This window comes from Sabethes cyaneus, chromosome 3 (genome assembly GCF_943734655.1).
Source record: "Sabethes cyaneus chromosome 3, idSabCyanKW18_F2, whole genome shotgun sequence".
NCBI lineage: Eukaryota > Metazoa > Arthropoda > Insecta > Diptera > Culicidae > Sabethes > Sabethes cyaneus.
The window spans coordinates 42,141,647-42,162,573 of NC_071355.1; the positions used below are offsets into that span (position 1 = coordinate 42,141,647).

General features: G+C 41.1%; 1 protein-coding gene and 1 long non-coding RNA gene across 2 annotated transcripts; one reads left to right on the forward strand and one right to left on the reverse strand.

Annotated features, from left to right (window-relative positions):
• The first annotated feature begins 9,271 nt into the window (after positions 1-9,271).
• LOC128742306 (uncharacterized) lies at positions 9,272-9,795 on the forward strand. Its single transcript, XR_008412254.1, has 3 exons — positions 9,272-9,384; positions 9,445-9,515; positions 9,577-9,795. It is a non-coding gene; the product is annotated as an uncharacterized LOC128742306 (long non-coding RNA).
• Positions 9,796-16,746: 6,951 nt separating this feature from the next.
• Positions 16,747-20,474, reverse strand: LOC128742305 (zinc finger protein 569-like). Its single transcript, XM_053838634.1, has 6 exons — positions 20,127-20,474; positions 19,336-20,069; positions 18,302-19,280; positions 18,156-18,240; positions 18,036-18,090; positions 16,747-17,330 (listed from the first exon to the last, which is right to left on the reverse strand). Exons 1-6 carry the CDS (start codon positions 20,277-20,279, stop codon positions 17,069-17,071), a joined length of 2,268 nt encoding a protein of 755 aa, XP_053694609.1. The 5' UTR covers positions 20,280-20,474; the 3' UTR covers positions 16,747-17,068.
• Between the last annotated feature and the right edge of the window lie 453 nt (positions 20,475-20,927).

The window sequence follows — 20,927 nt, forward strand, 5'->3', positions numbered from 1 at the left end:
TGCGCTAAGCAACCAGTAGTATTCATTGTAAGTGTCTAGCTTCTAAGTCGTGGTTTGAGTTGTATTTTTTTCTGCACCTTGCTACCTACCCAGTGGCAGCAAACGCACTTTTATCGACGGAAAAGCTACCGGAAGCGGAGCATCTTTTTAGCATTTGATTTCGCTAAACCTAAAACGAATACAAATTGTTCTTATACTTGTATGCTATCGAAATAATGAAGGACCCCAAAAAAGATCGAACGTACTTGCAATTTCCAACATTTTATCTTATAGAGTGTGTATTATGTAATAGTCTTAAGATATTTCGTAGCATTTCTGTAGCGTGAAAAAAATATAATAAATAGTGCCGTGAACTTGTGTATACCAGCATGCTTTAATAGGAAGAAATAGATTCAGTCATAAATCTGATCACATATTTAACAGCTTAGGGTCCTAAACGTTCTACTTGGTGGTTGTCGGTGGACTTTTATCGCTTGCTAGCAATCAGCAAACTCGCCTAGTATCCTAGAGGTCTTACCCAAGGTGAGTTAAAATAGGTGATATAGTTTTCACAGTTTGTAGAACAGAAGTGCACGGAACGATTGGTTAGCAACCATCGACGTTGTTTATACCAAGGTTAGTCAAGAGAGGTTTTCTGACTTTCAAATTTGTTTTTCACCCCCGCTGGGTTACCCTTGACGATCACCGAAATTTTCAAAGCGGAAACTGTTGAATGTTTAAACAACGTCGATGGTTGCTAACCAATCGTTCCGCGCACTTCTGTTCTACAAACTGTGAAAACTAGATCACCTATTTTAACTCACCTTGGTTTATACATTCAACAGTTTCCGCTTTGAAAATTTCGGTGATCGTCAAGGGTAACCCAGCGGGGGTGAAAAACAAATTTGAACATCAGAAAACCTCTCTTAACTAACCTTGGTCTTACCCAGGTAACCGCTAAGCACTGAAATAAGCTTGGAAGCTGCTCTATATTTGCAAGTTACATATGCTGCCAGATATAATTCAGCATTGTCAATGCATAGCAGCTTTAAAATGGCATTCTCAATGTTGAATTAAAATTTACTTGAAGCACTATGAAAAGCTGAATAGATGCTTTAAGCAAGCTTTATTGCCGTTACCGGCATCAAAAGAGACTTTGAACACTGCTCACACTTGCAGGAATTCTCCTTGCGAACGTAACGTGTGATAAAAGAAAAAATGCTTCCCTCTTTTTTTTTATTCTATATTAGAGGTTTTCAGCCTGCGGCTGGTTCGCCTCTTCTTCCCTTTCTTTTTATCTTACGCACAATCCTGCACCGCCGATAGAATAAACATCAACACGAATCTATATGGCATATGCAGACGGATTTTACAAGAAATATTTCTATACATGTTTGTATGCCATCACATAAAAAAAAATAAAAGGTAGGTAATTCTCCCAAAGCGCAACTTATGGAAGAAATGTAAAAAATAAAATCATTTCCTCCATTCCACCTCGATAAGCAAATCAAACCCGAGTTAAGAATTTCGGTAATTTAAGTAGAGCTATTGGCAGCTGACTCGCAACCAGGGATGCCACATATAATTCTGTGTTTTTTGTTGAAAAAATCTGACAATCTGTACGGTGAGGAAAAATATCTGTGCAAAAATCTGTCCAATGCAAAACAATGAGAGTAAAAGAGATAGAGAGTCATTTTGCTGACTATTTCCGTCTCTTTCATTCTCATGTAAAAGCTCAAAAATCTGTATAATCTGTGTAATTTGGCGAAAATCTGTATTCTATGCATACAGATTCTGTACAGGCGATTTCTTTCAAATATCTGTTAAACACAGAATAATCTGTGCATGTGGCAACCCTGCTCGCAACTACCGTTTACAGATCAACTGGTAAAGGCGTTGCCCTACTCCTCTATTCCTATTCCTATCTACCCCGTAACAAAGTGACAGTCATTAACAGTTTTCCATAACACCCGCCAGTGTCAAAAATGTCGCGACGATCATTTTTACGTGCCGGTCAAAATTGACGCACCTTCGATTTCCAAAGGAAATGTTAATTTTTGTTACGTTAAATGTGAGCGCAAAAAGCTGTCTGGACAACGATTTGAAAAGTGCGTATTGATTATTTCAGCATTGTTTCATGTTTTCGGTAAAACTGTTTGAATTCTTGGTGGGTTGTTTGATTGATTTATTTACAAGATAAAAAGCGGTGTTTATTACAAGATTGTCACTCTTGTGTACGAGTTGTCTGCTCTAAAGTATTTAAATATTGCGTGTTTCATTGGAAGTTGTCCGCTGCGCAATTCAAAATGAAATGCTCTTTCATGATTGCTGGATCGATTTTGTCGTTAACAGAACAAGTTAAGCAAAATTCAAGAGTAAATCCAAGCAATTAGAGATCGTTGCAGTTGTACAAAAAACACTGTTACATGACAGAACCAAATAGAGCATGTTATTATGACAGAAGAACCAGGTATGCTGCTATTGTCATTACCACGCAAACGTTTTGATACTTGACATAATGTTGTCAGTTCGTAAAATACTCTATTGAAATAATTAACCATAGATCTTATATAGTATAATCACAGAGAACAGATTAACAGGCTCGAAGGAAAAAATCGATTTTTTATGTGTAAAATCTGTCGGTAGCGCCCTCCAGAAATAGTTTGCCAAACGAATCAAAAAATATCCATGTACCTTTGTCAATATTTCTTTGTGCTGGAGTTACATAGCAGCGATGGCAGCGACATCAAGATTTAGTTTGCCACTTACTGTTCGAGGGGTGCTCTATTGAAGGATTACTCGTAGATTACATAAAAACCTTTTACACACTTTTTGTTAATTACCTGGTAGTCTGTTCTCTGTGGTATAATCAATATATATAGAATGCCAGTGTCGCTGCAGTGCGCGTGGTAAACATCATACATATTCAGATAATGTATTTACATTATATATGCATATGTGTGTGTGTCTGAGATTCATCAAATAGGGAATCTCATTGTCAAACTTTGACAACCAGTTTAAAATTTCGAATATGGCTGCCAAGTAATGTGATTGTAAACTTCGTTTGCTTCAGATTTCTGAAAAAATCGGTGCAAACAGGTGCAGTTTTGGGATTCAATCATCCGGACGAAAAGAAAATTAGCGTTCAAAAACATTTCACTGGCATGAAAACACAGCGATGAGCGCACTGATGACAGCACCAACCAGCGCACAGATAAAGAACAGATAACAGATAAATAACAATGAGCAACTTTGACAATGAAGCTCCCGATTCACAGACTTGATACAGATTGTTAGCATCATGTTTACCACAATGAGTCCTGTAGAAAAACAGCGACACTGGCATTCTATATATATTGATTCTACTTCTTATATGCACAAGGGATTTTTTTGCCAAAACAAAATGATAATAAACTCTTTCTTCGATATTTACGCCGCTTTCAAACACCTGTCGTGAACCATGAACCAGCAGTTTTAGGTACGTTTGATTAGTATGGGAGCTGTCACATTGTTACCGGGTTGCAGGGATTCCAGATTTGCAGATTTGTCTGCAAATTGCAGATTTTTGGAACGGTCTTGCAGATCATTATAAATTTGCAGATATTTGCAGTTTTTATGACTTTTATTGTTTTGTTGCAGATTTTTGTTCGAAGCTCTTTAAACTTTCACAGACTTCCTAAAAAAGTGTGCAGATTTTCGCAGATTATTTTCAAACCAGAAAATTCGAGTAGCCGGAAAACTGCTCGATTTTTCCGGTTTTCGAGCAGTTGCAGACATTTTTTTTTAGAAAATATGGCATCTCTGCCGGGTTGATTCCTATCGACAGATTGGCTGGCGGTTCAATTCTAACCGAAAAAGAAAATAACAAAAAGCAGTCTTGAAACGTCAACCAAGTACGCCATATAAGCATAACAGAGAGGGAAGATAAAAAAAATTGTACAATATATTTTTCGCATTTTTTTATGTTTGGCGTTACGTTTTATGACAATCTAGCTTTTTATTAGCCTATGGTGCACACCATATCGTGCAGCATAGTTCAATATGCCTATAAAAAGCTTGTAGAAAGCCGGTTTTGGCGAAATATCCGGCTACATTAGTGCTTGGAGATTTACAAATGTCATAAAACGTAACGCCTGCTGCGTAACGGTAAAACGTCAAACATAAAAAATGCGAAAAATATATTGTACAGTGGACCCCCGTTCGTTTGAACGATTCCTCATGCAAACTAACGGGGTTACTTTTTAATTTGAACAACTGGTAACCCGAAATATGCTGAAACCTGTGTGAACTGGCCGCCCTGCTCTTTGTTATTGTTTTGGTGGTATGTTTTAGTTGGCAGTTGCAAGTGCGAATATTGCATTTTCTGATCGGATTTCTATCTTTACCGTTAGGAAAACGATATGTGAAACCGATTAAACACGCTAGGTCAGTACAAACAAATCGTGTTTATGTGCATTGTCTGCATAAACAAATGATGTCATGTTGAGAATGACGTTTGAACCATTTTTAATTTGCACGTCGTGCAAACCAACGGGGTTCAAATTAAAAAGTGTTCAGATTAAAAATGGTCAAACGAACGGGGGTCCACGGTACAATCCTTTTTTATCTTCCCTCTCTGTTATGCTTATAGTATTGGGCATCGAAACAAAAATAATCGATGTTTTTGAATCGATGTCAATAGTCTCCAAAACATCGGCACATCGATTAAATCGAGTGTGAGACATCGATGTTAATTGAATCGATGTTCGATTTTGGCAAATGAAGAAAACCGAACGGCAGATGCTTTTAATCATTCAGCATTTTTCCGGTTTGTTTGCGCGTCTGCTGATATGCTGACAAACCTTTGTTTTTTGCTGATATTCATAAAAATCCTGATTTTTTCTGAGTTTAAAGAAATTCTAACTGCCTTTATAGAATTAACTGTAAAAAAGAAACACATTTCTCTCCAGCACTTAACTCTGGACTATTTGTAATCAAGAACGACAAGTCCTATGAAACTCTTTAGCAGCTTTGAGAAGTTTTATAAGAAGGAAATACTACTTGCATAAACATTTGGTTTTTTATTAACTATCCTTAGTAGTCCTAAATTTTCATTCTTTTGGATTCAACCTGAATTGTCCAGATTTCCGCGAGTTAATTTTATCGGGACATCGATTTGAATCGAAAAAATAACATCGATGTGACCGATTTTTCTGTAAGCTCGCATCGAATCGAAACATCGGAAAATCGATGCTGGAACATCGATATTTCGATTCATCGATGTGACATCGCCCATTACTATCCAGCTTTTTACGCGCTATAATGGTGGCCGCTATAAATTGTGTTCGTAATATGCGAACAATCTTTTTGACAACTCTGCATACATCAAATCTGGCACTCTTCTCTTGCAACACTACCGTGCTCTTTCTTTCGTTTACGTCAAAGAAGGAAAGCAAAACTGTGCGAAATGTATAAACAAAACTATTGCCTTCCTTCTTTTGCGTAAACGAAAGAAAGAGCAACACTGCCGTACAGGAGAAGAGTGCCCAGTTTTGATGTATGCAGAGTTGTCAAAAAGATTGATCACATATTACGAACACAATTTATAGCGTCCGCCATTATAGCGCGTAAAAAGCTGGATATGCTTATATTGACAAATTTGAGTAAAAACTGCCGGCGTGTCGCTGCCTGCTCCGATGGTGAGAAAAACGAAAACAAATGTCAGATGCGGTATATTTCATAAAAAATTTTCAGTAAATTTAATTTTTAACTGGTTTTCGATTGAAAACTTTACTACATTTTTATCAGGTTTTGTGAGAAATTTGCTGTTTTACAAGTTACTTTAAAAACACTTTTAAAATAGTGAATTGAAAGAGCATAAATTTGAAGAATACTGTAAAAGTTAGTGTGGCGACTTAACTAATCGAACACAGCAGTGATCCTAAAGCGGTTTTTGCATATTATTGGAATGTTTTTCTACTTTACAAGATCTTTATGCTTGTTTTGTATCGGTTCAAGTCAAAGTTCTGGAGATTCCAAGGCCCTGCTTGGCAGCCATGTTTTTGCAGTCAACATCTAGCCATTTGCGAAAATGAAACAGCATGACACCGCTATACGTTCTGTTTCTTTCACTCTGCAAAGCCGGTATGCTGGCAGATGGGTATTATTTTCAAATCTTAGCCTGATTTTTGCAAATACCCACGCCGGCAGTAGACGTTGGCTACTGTCAAACACATGGAGTAGGGATAGGGTTGCCAGTCCCTTGGCAGATTCTAATATCTTTCAGTCTTATCGAACCATGTTGCTCCGGCACTACATGAAAATATGAATGTTCTCTTTAGTTATCCTGTATCTTGCTTGCAATAGCCTGGTTTATATTAATTTCACAAAAAACAAGCTTTTTACCACTCAAGCACGTGGATTTTTATAATTTAGCGTGATATGTAACCTGTTTGTTGTCGCATAAATATACAAAAACATTATTTTCTCGTATATACTGTAAATAAACCACTGACAAAGTATATACCAAAAATAAAGTACTCAATTTTCTTACATTTTGCAATAAAAATTTTACTTGTACATTGTTTCACTACATTAAGAAAATTAAAAAAGTGAACTTTTTTCCGATTCTTCAAGCAAACTGTCAACTTTCTCACCGTTCGGCTAGTTCCAAAGACCACCACCGTCAGCGCATAAGTTTCTGTCGAACAGGTCAATGGCGTACTTTGTTGACGTTTCAAGACTGCTTTTTGTTATTTTCTTTTTCGGTTAGAATTGAACCGCCAGCCAATCTGTCGATAGGGGAATGTAGGAGTAGGGCAACGCCTTTACCAGTTGATCTGTAAACGGTAGTTGCGAGTCAGCTGCCAATAGCTCTACTTAAATTACCGAAATTCTTAACTCGGGATTGATTTGCTTATCGAGGTGGAATGGAGGAAATGATTTTATTTTTTACATTTCTTCCATAAGTTGCGCTTTGGAAGAATTACCTACCTTTTATTTTCTTTTTATGTGATGGCATACATGTATAGAAATATTTCTTGTAAAATCCGTCTGCATATGCCATATAGATTCGTGTTGATGTTTATTCTATCGGCGGTGCAGGATTGTGCGTAAGATAAAAAGAGAGGGAAGAAGAGGCGAACCAGCCGCAGGCTGAAAACCTCTCTAATATAGAATAAAAAAAGGGAAGCATTTTTTCTTTTATCACACGTACGTTCGCAAGGAGAATTCCTGCAAGTGTGAGCAGTGTTCAAAATCTCTTTTGATGCCGGTAACGGCAATAAAGCTTGCTTAGAGCATCTAATCAGCTTTTCATAGTGCTTCAAGTAAATTTTAATTGAACATTGAGAATGCCATTTTAAAGCTGCTATGCATTGACAATGCTGAATTATATCTGGCAGCATGTAACTTGCAAATATAGAGCAGCTTCCAAGCTTAATTCAGTGCTTAGCGGTTACCTGGGTATTTCGGCCTGTCGGATTTAAAAAACACAGACACCACTATAGAAAATGGGCTCAATTTAGCCGCAGCGACTTCATCATTTCTCGCGACTATAACTCAAATTCAGTAGCGTTTTATTAAGACCAAAATACACGCCGCTGAATATCGGCGGTAAATATTATTCTATCAACTGGTATAAAAATCTTGTCTCGAATAAATATAGTTTCAACGTAGTTCCTGAATATTGTTCAGGCTACCGCTTAATGGGCTGAAAATACCCACCCGTACCCTATATGGTAAAAACCAATTTCAGAGGAAGCAACGTTCATCTCCCATGGACAGTGACTATTGACGGCATTGAACTGGAAGTGGTTGATGCGTTCATATATTTGGGATCTTTAGTTTTTTTACCATCCTAAAGCCGGGCCCAGTAAACAATTTGGTTTGTATATCCCGATTGCAACTGAGAAATTATATCTGAACGAAAAAGCTATATTTTACACCACATAAGAACATACACTCAACCCCCGCTAATATGAAAAACATCTCTTTCAGATTGGACGAGTTCATTTCTAATCTGAATATTTGGTAACTGTATTCATTTTCACATACGCGCAAGACGCGCACCCTATGAACTTGTTGTTTTGATTTGGCGAAAACAAACGGTTTGAAAACATTTCAAACATGACTCGGCAGTTTCGACTAAAACGGTCTATTTTGAGTGCTGGAGAGAGGTAAATTCCATATGAGCTATATTGCCAAAGCTCTTGAGCAAGAGGAAACGCATTAAGATTTTTTGCTTTTTTTTTTCAATTTACCCGGTCAACTTTAACGTCAATTGTGTATGACGCTTGATCGGTTTTTAATGTGAACGCATTCATTCAACCGGGTTACAGATTAAAAATGTTCAGATTAAAGAAGGTCATACCAACGGGGGTACACGGTATAAGCACCAAAGTGGAGGGTAGGGTAGCGGTAGGGTCAGTCAGTAGCTGACCAGCTCTGTCCTTTAGCGGCATATTTGTATTCATCCTGGCACCACTAAGGCGGCAAGAAATATTGTACAACAAGCGGATATCACCATTGACGGCGGCGCACAGTGGGATGGATTCAAAAGAAGACGGACATCGATATTTGCGACGAAACTACCAAAGATATCAACTTACTGTCTTCTGCAATGTTTCTTCGATTTATGAGAACTTTATAATAGTATTGTAAAATTTGGGATTAAAGGGATAACACAACAGATAGAAAAAATAACTTCTTAGTTTCAAGCTTACCGTCTTCGATTGGTGAGAAACATTTGTAGGTAATATTGTTTTGAGCAACTTCACTGAAGAAAGAAAGTGGCTATCTCTTAAGGGAAAAAAGTTACGGAGCGAAACTTGCGGGTACCCTCTTAATATTGGTATTCTTCACATAGCTCTTTTATTTCAACTCTTATAAACATGAAGTGTTCTGCAAAGTTGTAGACAATACTAATTTGCATATTTTTGTAAAATATTGTTACAATTGAATTTTGCTGACGAAAATTGAGTGAGTACTGTATCTTCCATGTGAATCAAACCATCAACGATATTACATAAGAATAGCCACCGTTGGCTCGCACGACTACTCACCACGCATACATGAGACGAACGATCGAATAATCTCAGTAGAATTGCCGAACTTTATCGCTCTATCGCATGCCGATCGCTCTCTCGCTCAGCCGAGGAGACACCAAACCAACTAGATATGAGTAAAACTAGAAGTATCTCAACCGCTGGTCGAGACGGTCGCATCCGTCGATCGCAGAAGCGAGTTTTTACAAGTGCCACCAGTTCGTTCTGCCGAGTGCAGAGACAGAAATTTTCACAAATGCCATTGAAACGCCATTTGTTAAATTACCATCAGGAGTGTGACCGATTCGGATGCCTGTAGGGGTAGGCTATCCCTCTGTGTCCTGACATTTCGACTGTGGATACCACGTGATCATTACTCGAGGTAATTATTCTCGGCTTTTGTTAAACTACAATTCCATAATGGGCATTGTCCTCTTCGCAGTCGAACAAAGCCCACTATTACCGATACGCTGTGTACGGACAAATCCATACGTGAAAAGGCCTTCGAAAGAGGTAATGAAATCGAACTGTAGCTCGTATGTGACATAGCAGCTGAAGCAACAATATGTTGCAGGGCCTTTTTTCTTTATTTCTTCATAGCGATCGGCAAGAGCATACACCCGTACGAAGGGCATCAGTGCGTGCGGCTGTGAGATTCTTCTACGGCTGAGAACGTCAGCGCACAGGTACGTGCTTCGCGATTAGAGTGAGCCAGTGGTACTCAGCGGTGACGTGACGCAACTCGGACTGACAGGTTATCATCTTTAATTACCCCTTCCACGGAGCTGGATGAAAAGGCGCCAAAGCTGGCATGGACAAGTTTCCGTTTTGTGAGCGTCCGTGCCATCTCGAGAGCCCATAGCGGACATGTGGATGTCTCCCAGCTCGCGAACGAAAAGATGCGCGGTCTAGTAATACATACCCGCTGGTAGTGATAGTTAATTAGGAACTAGTGGTGATGAAGCAAATTTGTACGTAAAAGCGCTTAAATAAACTTAACATGTAACATGGCGCCCAACATGGGGCCCGAAGTAAATTTGTACGCTAGAGCGCTTAAATAAACTTAAAATGTAACAATATGTGGAAACCCTACAATTGCCGGTTTTCAAGTTGTTTAAATTTTTGCTTTTTTCATTGCAAACTGTAAGGGGATGTATCTTGAGTAGTCGGGACGAGTAGGAAGACGGGAGAACGTGAATTCCGCGCAGTAGATCCTATTGCGGGCACGACATTCAAGTATCACATCTACTACAGTGGCGGCGATAAAGCAGAGCATGGAGTCGGATTCGTATTACATGGAAAACAAATGAAGCGTGTCATTAGGTGGAGGCCCATCAATGACCGTCTATGCGTGTTGAGAATTAAGGGCAAATTCTTCAACTACAGTCTGATAAATGTGTACGCACCGACGAACGACAAGCCCGATGACGTAAAAGAGGCGTTCTATGATCTTCTCGACAGAACATATGGAGAGTGCTCAAGACATGACATAAAGATAGTCATCGGGGATACAAATGCACAGGTCGGACGTGAAGAGTTCTTTCGTCCCGTTATTGGTAGAGAAAGCCTCCATTCTACCACAAACGACAATGGCCTGAGGCTAATCAACTTCGCTGCAGCCAGAGGAATGGTTATCTGTAGTACCCATTTTGCACGATGGAATATTCGGAAGCACACCTGGAAACACCCTAATGGAGAGGCCTGCTCTCAGATCGACCACGTTCTAGTTAATGACCGGCACATCAGAAGATGTCGCAAACGTGCGATCATTCCAGGGACCAAACGTTGACTCGGACCACTATCTCGTAGTAAGCAAGATCCGCGCACGGTTGTCCAACGTATTCAAATCGAAACCAACGAGGAAGATACGACTGAACATCCGGCGGTTATCAGCGGAGGGAGTTGCTGCAGAGTACTCTCAGAAGACTGATGAGCGGATCGGTGAACATCTCGGAGAGAACCTGAACGAACAGTGGAGACATATCCACGACGCGATCAGTATTACAGCGCGGGAAGTGTTGGGTACTACTGCTGCAGCCACTTCCAGGGAGTGGTTTGACGCAGAGTGCCAGCGAGCGACTGATGAGAAGAATCGAGCCAGAAGTCACATTTTGGCTGCAACTGTGACACGCCAGAGCAAGGAGAGATACCGAGATGCTAGAGCTGCCGAAAAGAGACTTCACCGTCGTAAGAAACGTCAGCACTGGGATCGCGTTCTTGCGGAGGCGGAGAATTGCTTCGAGAGGCACGATACAAGAAGCTTCTTTAATACGATCAACGGAATCAGGAACCGGACCGTGCCAACTCCTGTTATGTGCAACGACAAGGAGGAAAACCTGATTACCGAAAGATCGGAGGTGGCAAGGCGTTGGAAACAATATTTCGATGCATTGTTGAATGGTGAACAAGATGGAATGGTCAACAGAAACAGGATAACGATTGAGGATGATGGACAAGCTGTGGATCCACCAACTTTGGAAGAGGTTAGAAAAGCAGCGAGAGGGCTGAAAAACGGCAAAGCAGCTGAAAAGGACGGCATCCCCGCCGAACTTTTGAAAGTCGGGAGCGAACGGCTGAATTGTGCAATCCATCAGGTTATACTAAAGGTATGGACTGAGGAGGAATTACCTACGGACTGGTTGGAAGGTCTCATATGCCCAATTTACAAAAAGGGCCATCGACTCGAATGCAGCAATTATCGAGGAATTACTCTCCTCAATTCTGCATACAAAATTCTCTCCCGCTTCCTGTTTCTCAGACTGAGGCCGTTACAGGAAACCTTTGTTGGCGAATACCAGTGCGGTTTTCGAGAGGGACGCTCCAGGACGGACCAAATGTTCACCTTGCGACAGATCCTCGATAAATTCCGGGAATTCAACTTGCAGACTCATCATCTGTTTATAGACTTCAAGGCGGCGTACGATTCAGTTAAACGAAACGAGCTGTGGCAGATTATGCTTGACCATGGTTTCCCAACAAAACTGATTAGGCTGATACGTGCTACCCTTGATGGTTCAAAATCAAGCGTCAGGATAGCGGGTGAGACTTCGGACTCGTTTGTGACGTTAGATGGTTTGAAGCAAGGTGACGGACTATCGAACTTGCTATTCAACATTGCATTGGAAGGTGCTATTCGAAGGGCCGGCGTGCAGAGAAGCGGTACCATCATAACGAAATCTCATATGCTCCTAGGGTTCGCGGACGACATCGATATCATCGGTGTTAACCGTAGAGCTGTGGAAGAAGCGTACACGCATCTTAAAGAGGAAGCTGCGACGATAGGGCTTATCATAAATTCTACCAAAACAAAGTATATGGTGGCTGGTAGAGAGCGTGGTAGCTCTTCGGGTGTTGGAACTGCGGTGGTGATAGATGGAGATACTTTTGAAGTGGTCGACGAATTTGTTTACGTTGGTACGTTAGTGACATGTGACAACGATGTGAGCCGTGAAGTAAAAAGGCGGATAGCGGCTGCCAACAGGGCCTTCTACGGATTACGTAGCCAGTACTCTACGGCCACGAAGCGTGGACGTTGAAAGAGAGCGACCGACGAGCTCTTGGCGTTTTCGAGCGTAAGATCCTGCGATCAATTCTTGGCGGCATATTAGACGGAGGAGTGTGGCGCAGGCGCATGAATCATGAAATATACCAAGTGTACAAAGATGCGGATATTGTGAAGCGACTAAAATACGGCAGACTACAGTGGGCTGGCCACGTAGCAAGGATGCCGGATGAGAGACCAGCGAAAACAATATTTAGCAGAGAACCCGACAGAGGCCGACGACTTCGAGGTAGACCCCGTACCCGTTGGATGAGCGCTTTTGACGAGGATGCTAGAACAGCGGGTGTTAGGGGCGACTGGAGAGTGGCAGACCGAATAATGTGAAGACGGCTCCTGAATTCGGCAATGATTCGATAAGCGGATTGTCGCCGAAAAAGTAAGTAAGTAAATCTTGAGTAGTAGCAGAATGTAGCAGCTGACTTATAATGTTTTTGCAACATCCACTCTTTATGTATAAGAGCATGTATAAATGACAATGGGATCTCATGGGCCAAATGAGTAAACTGCATTTAAGTTTTTCAGTTTTGAAGATTTAACCCTCCAACGAGAAAGACCGCCTGCTGACCCAGATCCTTAGAGCAACTTATGAAATTTGTTTGAACAAACAATATAAAAAGTTTGTTTACAATAGACTTCTTGACATTTTGGAAACAAGATTACAACATTCTGACCATGCGTTCGAGAGTTATCATCTTTCAATACCAAGAATTCATGAGAATTGTAAAAAGATTATTCCGTCATTTTTACTTTTAGAGAAAAGATCATTTAGAACAAATTAATCGACCTCAACATTTTTGTGAGTTGTTCCAATGCTTTATTTAAATTTTGTAATACATTTGATTTTTAAAAAATATTTAGATATACCGCTGGAGACATGGGAATCGTGGAAAAAAGTCATTAGCTCGAACGTACGTTTTTTTTTCGATGTTACCTGTTAGAGAATTAAAGTAAATAATATGTACCTAACAAGTTGTTGCCTGTTCGAATCTTGACTGGGAGATGCTGCGATAGAATCGCAGCACTATCCCTATACAACTGTCTTGAATTCCTACAACTGGCTGTGAAGTCTGTCGAAATAAAAAACAAAGTGCCAAGTTTCGAAAATAGCATCTAGGCTTTACTTTACTTTCACCCTGGTTATGGCATTCGTGCCTTAATTTGTTTTTATGTTTATGTATATATAAGACATATTTAGTAAAAGAAATCAGCTGATTTAAGGTAACATGAGATTTGTACGACTTTAAACGTTCTTTTGTGCTGTAAAACTGATAAACTTAAATGCAGTTTATCCATTTGGCCCATGAGATCCCACTGTCATTTATACATGCTCTTATACATAAAGTGTGGATGTTGCAAAAACATTATAAGTCATCTGCTACATTCTGCTACTACTCAAGATACATCCCCTTGAAGTTTGCAACGGGGTTAGTTTTTAATTTGAACAACTGGTAACCCTAAATATGCTGGAACTTGTGTGAGCTGGCTGCCCTGCTCTTTGTTATTGTTTTGGTGGTTTGATTCAGTTGGCAGTTGCAAGCAGCGAATATTTCATTCTCCGATCGGATTTCTACCATAATCGTTGGGAAAACGCAATGTGAAACAGTTTAAACACGGTAGATCAGCACAAACAAATCGTGTTTATGTGCATTGTCTGCATAAGCAAATGTTGTCATATTGAGAATGACGTTTGAACCATTTTTAATTTGTACGTCGTGCAAACCAACGGGGTTCAAATTAAAAAGTGTTCAGATTAAAAACGGTCAAACGAACGGGGGTCCACGGTATTTTACAAAAATATGCAAATTAGCATTGTCTACAACTTTGCAGAACATTTCATGTTTATAAGAGTTGAAATAAAAGAGCTATGTAAAAAACCAATATTAAGGGGGTACCCGCAAGATTCGCTCCGTAACTTTTTTCCCTTACGAGATAGCCACTTTCTTTCTTCAGTGAAGTTGCTTAAAATAATAATATCTACAAATATTCCTCACCAATCGAAGACGTTAAGCTTAAAACTAAAAAGTTATTTATTCTATCTGTTGTGTTATCCCCTTAATCCCAAATTTTCCAACACCATAAAAAAGTTCTTATAAAGCGAAGAAATTTTGCAGAAGACATTAAGGTGATACCTTTAGTAGTTTCGTCACAAATATCGATGTCCGTGTTCTTTTTAATCCGTCCCACTGTCCTACTCTCCTTTGAAAATCTTCTCTTTAGCTTCTTCACAAATCTTTATATCTTTACAAATCTTTCCTAACTAAATCTTTCTTCTTTCTGCTTTTATTTGTTTACTTTTCGGTTTTGACCTCTATTCTGTGACACTGTTCACACTGCTGCAGTGGTATGTTGGTCGAGGTGCTTGTCATCGCCACTTAGCGGTGCGCACAGAGTTAGTCCAGGCTCTCTTATCCCGCCTACAAGCTCGTTTACCAGCCCTCTCCAGTTTGGCGTATCGTTGACGGACAGCTGTCGTAGTCGATCTGGTTCAAGAGGCTTTCATCTGATATTCACTCCCTCCGCCCGCTGCGCACTTTACCGAGGGTTTCGTCACTGGTCGTGATGAAGTCGTTCTTGATGCCGGTCCATTGCTCTTCGAAGGTCCCACCAGATGGTAACTTCGAGGCTCGGGATCCACGTTGTTCGATAAAAGCCCTTTTCACCACAGGATTCTCCAATCGGCGAACTTCGTAGCGCCACCCAACTTTTTGCTACCGGAGGTGGACACGTGCGACGCGCAAACGTATTGCAGCAATAACAAGACGATAGTCAAATATAATATCAGCGCTGCGTACATAAAGAAGGCTCTTTCGCCATTTTCGGCTGATGCAGATGTGGTCGATTTGGTTTCTGTTCGGCCGTCGCGGGAAACCCACTTGACTTTATGTCCTGGTCTATGGGGGAAGAGCGATCCACCGATGAGCATGTTATTACCACAGAATTCTGTAAACAGCTCCCCGTTTTTGCTCATCTCTCCTAGGCCATGGCGTCCCATGACGCGTACAAGGTCCGAATTGATTGAGCTAATCTTCGCATTGAAGTCGCCCATGTGGATTTGGATTAGTTCCCTTTCGGAATTTTCTCAACCATGCTATTCAGCTGGCTGTAGAAACTCTCTTTTCCCTGCCAGACGGCAGCGTCTGTTGGCACAAAGCACAGGATTGCTGTAAGGTTTCTAACCCGTGTTCTGAATCTGGCAACGATTATTCTTTCGTTTATCGGTTCCCACTTCATTAGGGCCGCACGTGCTCCTGGGCTCAGTAGGAATCCAACTCCTCTTTCTCGAGCAGCATTTTCACCTCGTATGCCAGAGTAGAGCAAGACTTGCCCCGATGATGTCTTGTGCTCGCCACTACCTGACCAGCGGACCTCGGTCAGCCCCAGGATTTCAAGCTTCAGGCGACTAGCTTCCCTTGCAAGTTGAGCCAGCTTGCCCTGATGGGCAAGGGTCAGTATATTCCATGTTCCGATTTCTGTCCGTGTATACATGCTAAAGGTCGTTGCCAATAATCCAGAGAGATTTCTTCTTCCATTTCCATTAACGTTTTGTTTTCTGGTAGAGTAAGTAGGCTGTTAACCTAAGGTCCTTATCCCGCTGGCGGGGCTGCCATCTTAAGGCGGGTGGGAGCCACTGTGCCCCCTTCCCTGCAAGCGTACGACAACCGAGGTTGCGTGGAATTGGTGAACAGAGGTTATAGAATTCACATGTTCACCTTTAACCACCATAAAGCCCGCCTGATACTGCCTTACGAATGCTCTTGCTAATGGGGATAGACGATGTAACAAAATCTGAGATACCACTTTGTGGCGGCGTTGTTCAGCGTAATGCCGAGGTAGTTACAGCAATTTAGCCGGTCGCCCAGATAACACAAAATCGTAATAGAAAGTTCACATTAAATCGTTTTCATGTCAATTTCACATTGGAATTGTATAATGATTAGAGTATGTCAAATCGAAGTGCACAATAAGTTGTTTTGCAGTCGTGCGTGTCTTCATATACAATTCATGACTGTGAATTATAAAGCAGGATAGACAATAGCAATAGCAACTACCAAGTTCTACTTGGAGTTTAGGACTCTAAGCTGTTAAATATGTGATCAGATTTATGACTGAATCTATTTCTTTTCATTAAAGCATGCTATAGTATACACAAGTTCACGGCACTATTTATTATATTTTTTCACGCTACAGAAATGCTACGAAATATCTTAAGACTATTACATAATACACACTCTATAAGATAAAATGTTGGAAATTGCAAGTACGTTCGATCTTTTTTGGGGTCCTTCATTATTTCGATAGCATACAAGTAGAAGAACAATTTGTATTCGTTTTAGGTTTAGCGAAATCAAATGCTAAAAAGATGCTCCGCTTCCGGTAGCTTTTCCGTCGATAAAAGTGCGTTTGCTACCACTGGGTAGGTAGCAGAGTGCAGAAAAAAAATACAACTCAAACCACGACTTAGAAGCTAGACACTTACAATGAATACTACTGGTTGCTTAGCGCATTACTGGGTGGACGAGCTTTTTGCCGCTTTCGTTGTTCGGCGCGGCGTCCCCTGCGTAAACTGCTGCTGTTGGCCGCCGTCCCCGGTGGCTCCGTCGTAATGTCCGGTAGCGTGCTGATGACTGCGCAGCGCCGTCCCCTGAATAAAGCGCTCGTCGCAGACGCCACAGGCGTACGGCTTTTCTCCGGTATGGCGGCGGATGTGCAGCGTCAAATCGTTTGATTGGGCGAATGCGCGGTCGCAATAGGTACACTTGTACGGCCTGCGGAAGAACGGAAAACCATTAACGGGGTGATACTAAAGTTTATATGGTTAATTCTACGGCATATTGGTTAGTATTATAGGTTAAAAATCATTTTGTGACATTTATGCTAAAAATTATTAGTATGTGTGCCGCAGACAGAGCTCGAAGCTGTTCGAAGGCGCCCTACAACGTGGCTTGCTATGATCATCATAACTCATAAATGGCATATCTGAAATCAAAGATTGAAATACGTTAGAAAAATAATTACCTATGGGCAAGTCCCCAAGCCAATGTTTTTTGGTTGTAGTATTTTTTTAATTTCAATTTAAATCCAATTTTCCCTTGTTAGGATCGGTGCAAAACTTTTCGAGAGGTTATGAACACCGATTGAAAAAGACCCATATAAAGGCAGTTGCGTCCTTTATAGGCCAATAGCGGAGCGTAAACTTGAAACTCCGCAAGTATTAAATTTTTTCTCCAAATGACTTGAAAATTTGCTGTAATCTCGGATGAAACATAAAATAGAATAACAAAATGAGTTTTTGAAAGTCGTCCGATGATATCCTTCTTGCAAACCTCTAGTTTGCTACGTTATAATGACAATTATTAGACAATCAGTCAAACAAACATTAAATAATGTTATGGAAAACAAAAATCGAAAGCCACGAATTTCGCCCGTTATGGAGTTATGAATTCTAATGGAAGCACTAAAGACCATCTAACCTGTCTCCAGTATGCGTTCGCATATGCACAATAAGCTTGTGAGATCTTGTAAATCCTGAAAAATTAAAAAAACCAATGAGATTGATCTTCAGATAGCACCTGGCAGCTGAGAATGCTTACCCACTCCACAAATCTTACAAATACAAGGTTTCTCACCGGTGTGGGTTCTGCGGTGATACTGTAAATCCAATGACCGAGGGAAACCCTTAAAAAGAAAAGAAAATTTGCTGGAAATCATAAACCTAACCTAGATTGTGCAGGCAAACCTTATCGCAAAAATCGCACTTGTACGGCCGTTCGCCGGTATGGCGTCTCATGTGCACCGTCAGATTCGACGATTTGGAGAACGCTCGTCCGCACAAGGTGCACAGAAAGTCCAACTTCGGAGCGGTATCCGCCGGATCGCGGAAGTGTATCTTCATATGCGTGCGGAGGTTATCTTTCCGATTGAATGCCTTGTGACATTCGGTGCACTTGAATTTCTTTTCCTCCGGAATGTGAATGCCCATGTGGCGATCCAAATGCTGACGGTGCAAGAAGCTTTTGTTGCAAATCTGACAAACGTGCGTTTTTTCCTTGCCTTCCTCTTCGAGCCGTTGCAGCAAAGGCTTCGTCGGTTTGTGCCGCTGCTGGGCATGCTTGTTCATGCTGGTTTGCCACATGAACCGTTCGTTGCAGAATGGACAGAAGATTTTCTTGTTCTGATTCTCGCACTGATACTTGAGGTGGCGCACCAGAAGATCATTATTCGGGAAACCGCGCTGACAATGCGAACAGGACATCAACTCCTCCGATCGGTGCTGATCAACAACGTGCTCCATTATCATCTTTATCCTGCCGAACGACGCCTGGCACACATTGCATTTGTGTTCCCTTCGAACAAGTCCTTCTATTGGAGAATCGCCTTCTTCGGGCTCCGAATCCGAATCACTCAAAGCAAGCTCCTCGCCATCCGGTTCCACAATCTGATAGAATCGAGTGACATCCCAATTATACACACGATGTATAATATTCTCCAAAAAATTTTCCACCACGCGACCTTCCTCGAAGAGATACGGTTTCGTTTGAATGTTAACGTTAGCAAATGTTATCGGATCAATGTGCACTTTCAGATGATTTCGCAATTCAGCAATTTTGTCAAAAGTTGTATCACAAATACGACAGATGGCCTCAGTTTTACCCTTATCCAATACGTAATCTTTCATATCTATAACGTTTGTACCTTCCTTTCGTTTTCTTGGTTTTCTACAAAGACACAAATCAGCTTCGACCCAACTCAATAACCTGCAAAACAACTTACCTAACGTGCAGCAACTCCTTACCGGGATGATCCTTAGCCATATGCGTCTTATACTCACTATAATCCAACGTCGAAAATTTCCTATCGCAAAACTCGCAGGTAAAATCTTTGCTGTGAATTTTCATGTGACGCTTCAGGTGATCCTTCCGGGTGAACGCCCGGCTGCAGATGTTGCAATGAATCTGCTCCATAGGGCCGCCCAGATGTGTTTTCAAATGCCGATTCAGGTGATCGTTCCGAGTGAACGTTCTGCTGCATATAAAGCACGTCTTCGATTTTTTGGCCGCCAGCAGTTTGTCCGGATCGATTTCTTCCGCAATCAGTTGTTGCTTTACCCGGGACCGGTTGCTCCCCACATTCAGTAGCTGTTCGTTATTTTTATAGTCATTCTGCTCCTCTTCCGACGGGATTTCCGCCAGCTCAGTCGTAACAAATGCTGCTTCCGGGAATTCACTGTCGTAGTCATGATGGCCACTACCATCGTCTTCCGCCTCCAGAGCGTCCGTTTCCGGTTGTAGAATTTGGGGACCATTTCCCATGTCGAAAAAAGCCAGCTCCGATTTTATGTCGATCGCTTCCACCTTGACTAAATCACCGTCAAATCTCCGACGTGAAAGGTACTCTCGGAAGAAGCGGTCACTATCTTCAAAACGTTTCCGAAAGTTGTATGCTTGATTGACGTCCTTTACACATTCCATGCAAACATTCTGAGGCATACCGTCATGGTATAGAACCTGAAAAACAGCGGACAGCTACAGGAACAGAAACCGCATAGAAAATGAAAAACTTACCGGAATGGCAGTACAATCGGTGAACATTTCATGAAGAACCACTCCTTGATCTCCGGCAGTGTGAAACATTGGCTGCATGTTGAGATCACTTTTACGGCAACAACGGCAGATCTTGGTGAGGTCGTACTCCTCGTTTACGTCTGCGGCTTCCATTGTGCCAAAATTTCGCTGCGGTTTGCTAGCGTTGCTCAATCCCACAATATCAAACACTCTTGTTTTTTAACAATGTCTCACAACAATCACGCTTACTTACGTAGACTGAGCATTTCTTTGAACAATTTTAGGCGTGAAAATTAAACATTCTTTCGTTTAACACAAATATTATAGAAACTTTTCCGATTTTTGATGCTGATGGGATTGAGATTGAGACATCTTTTTTTGACAGCTTTACAACCTGTGATTTTTTTCGTTCTTTTTTTACTGCCTATTTACACCCAGTGCTAAATTAACGAGTTGCACTGAAACAATGCACGGAAAGAATGGCTTGATTTATTCGCGTTCACGAAGTTATTGATAAAGAATTTTATAGTTTTTGTGTAAAGCATACACAGAAGTCGCTTTTTCCGCGGTTTCTTTTTACGCGACTATTTTTACGCGGTTTTCAGAATTTACGCGGTTTTCGGAATTTACGCGGATGTGCTCAAAACGTCTATTTTTTGCGCGTAGTGTTGAAATCCACAAAGTTTTTTTTTACGCGAAATTTTGTTTTTTTTACGCGGTTTTCGGAATTTACGCTGTTTGTCTTTACGCGGTTTTCAGAATTTACGCGGTTTCCGGAATTTACGCGGTTTTTTTACGCAG

Coding starts and splice junctions, on each gene's coding strand:
- LOC128742305 (XM_053838634.1), bottom strand. CDS start 20,279: ATGGAAGCCGCAGACGTAAACGAGGAGTACGACCTCACCAAGATCTGC. Junction 18,241..18,301: donor AGTGCGATTTTTGCGATAAG/GTTTGCCTGCAC, acceptor TTTCTTTTTAAG/GGTTTCCCTCGGTCATTGGA. Junction 18,091..18,155: donor TTGTAAGATTTGTGGAGTGG/GTAAGCATTCTC, acceptor TTAATTTTTCAG/GATTTACAAGATCTCACAAG.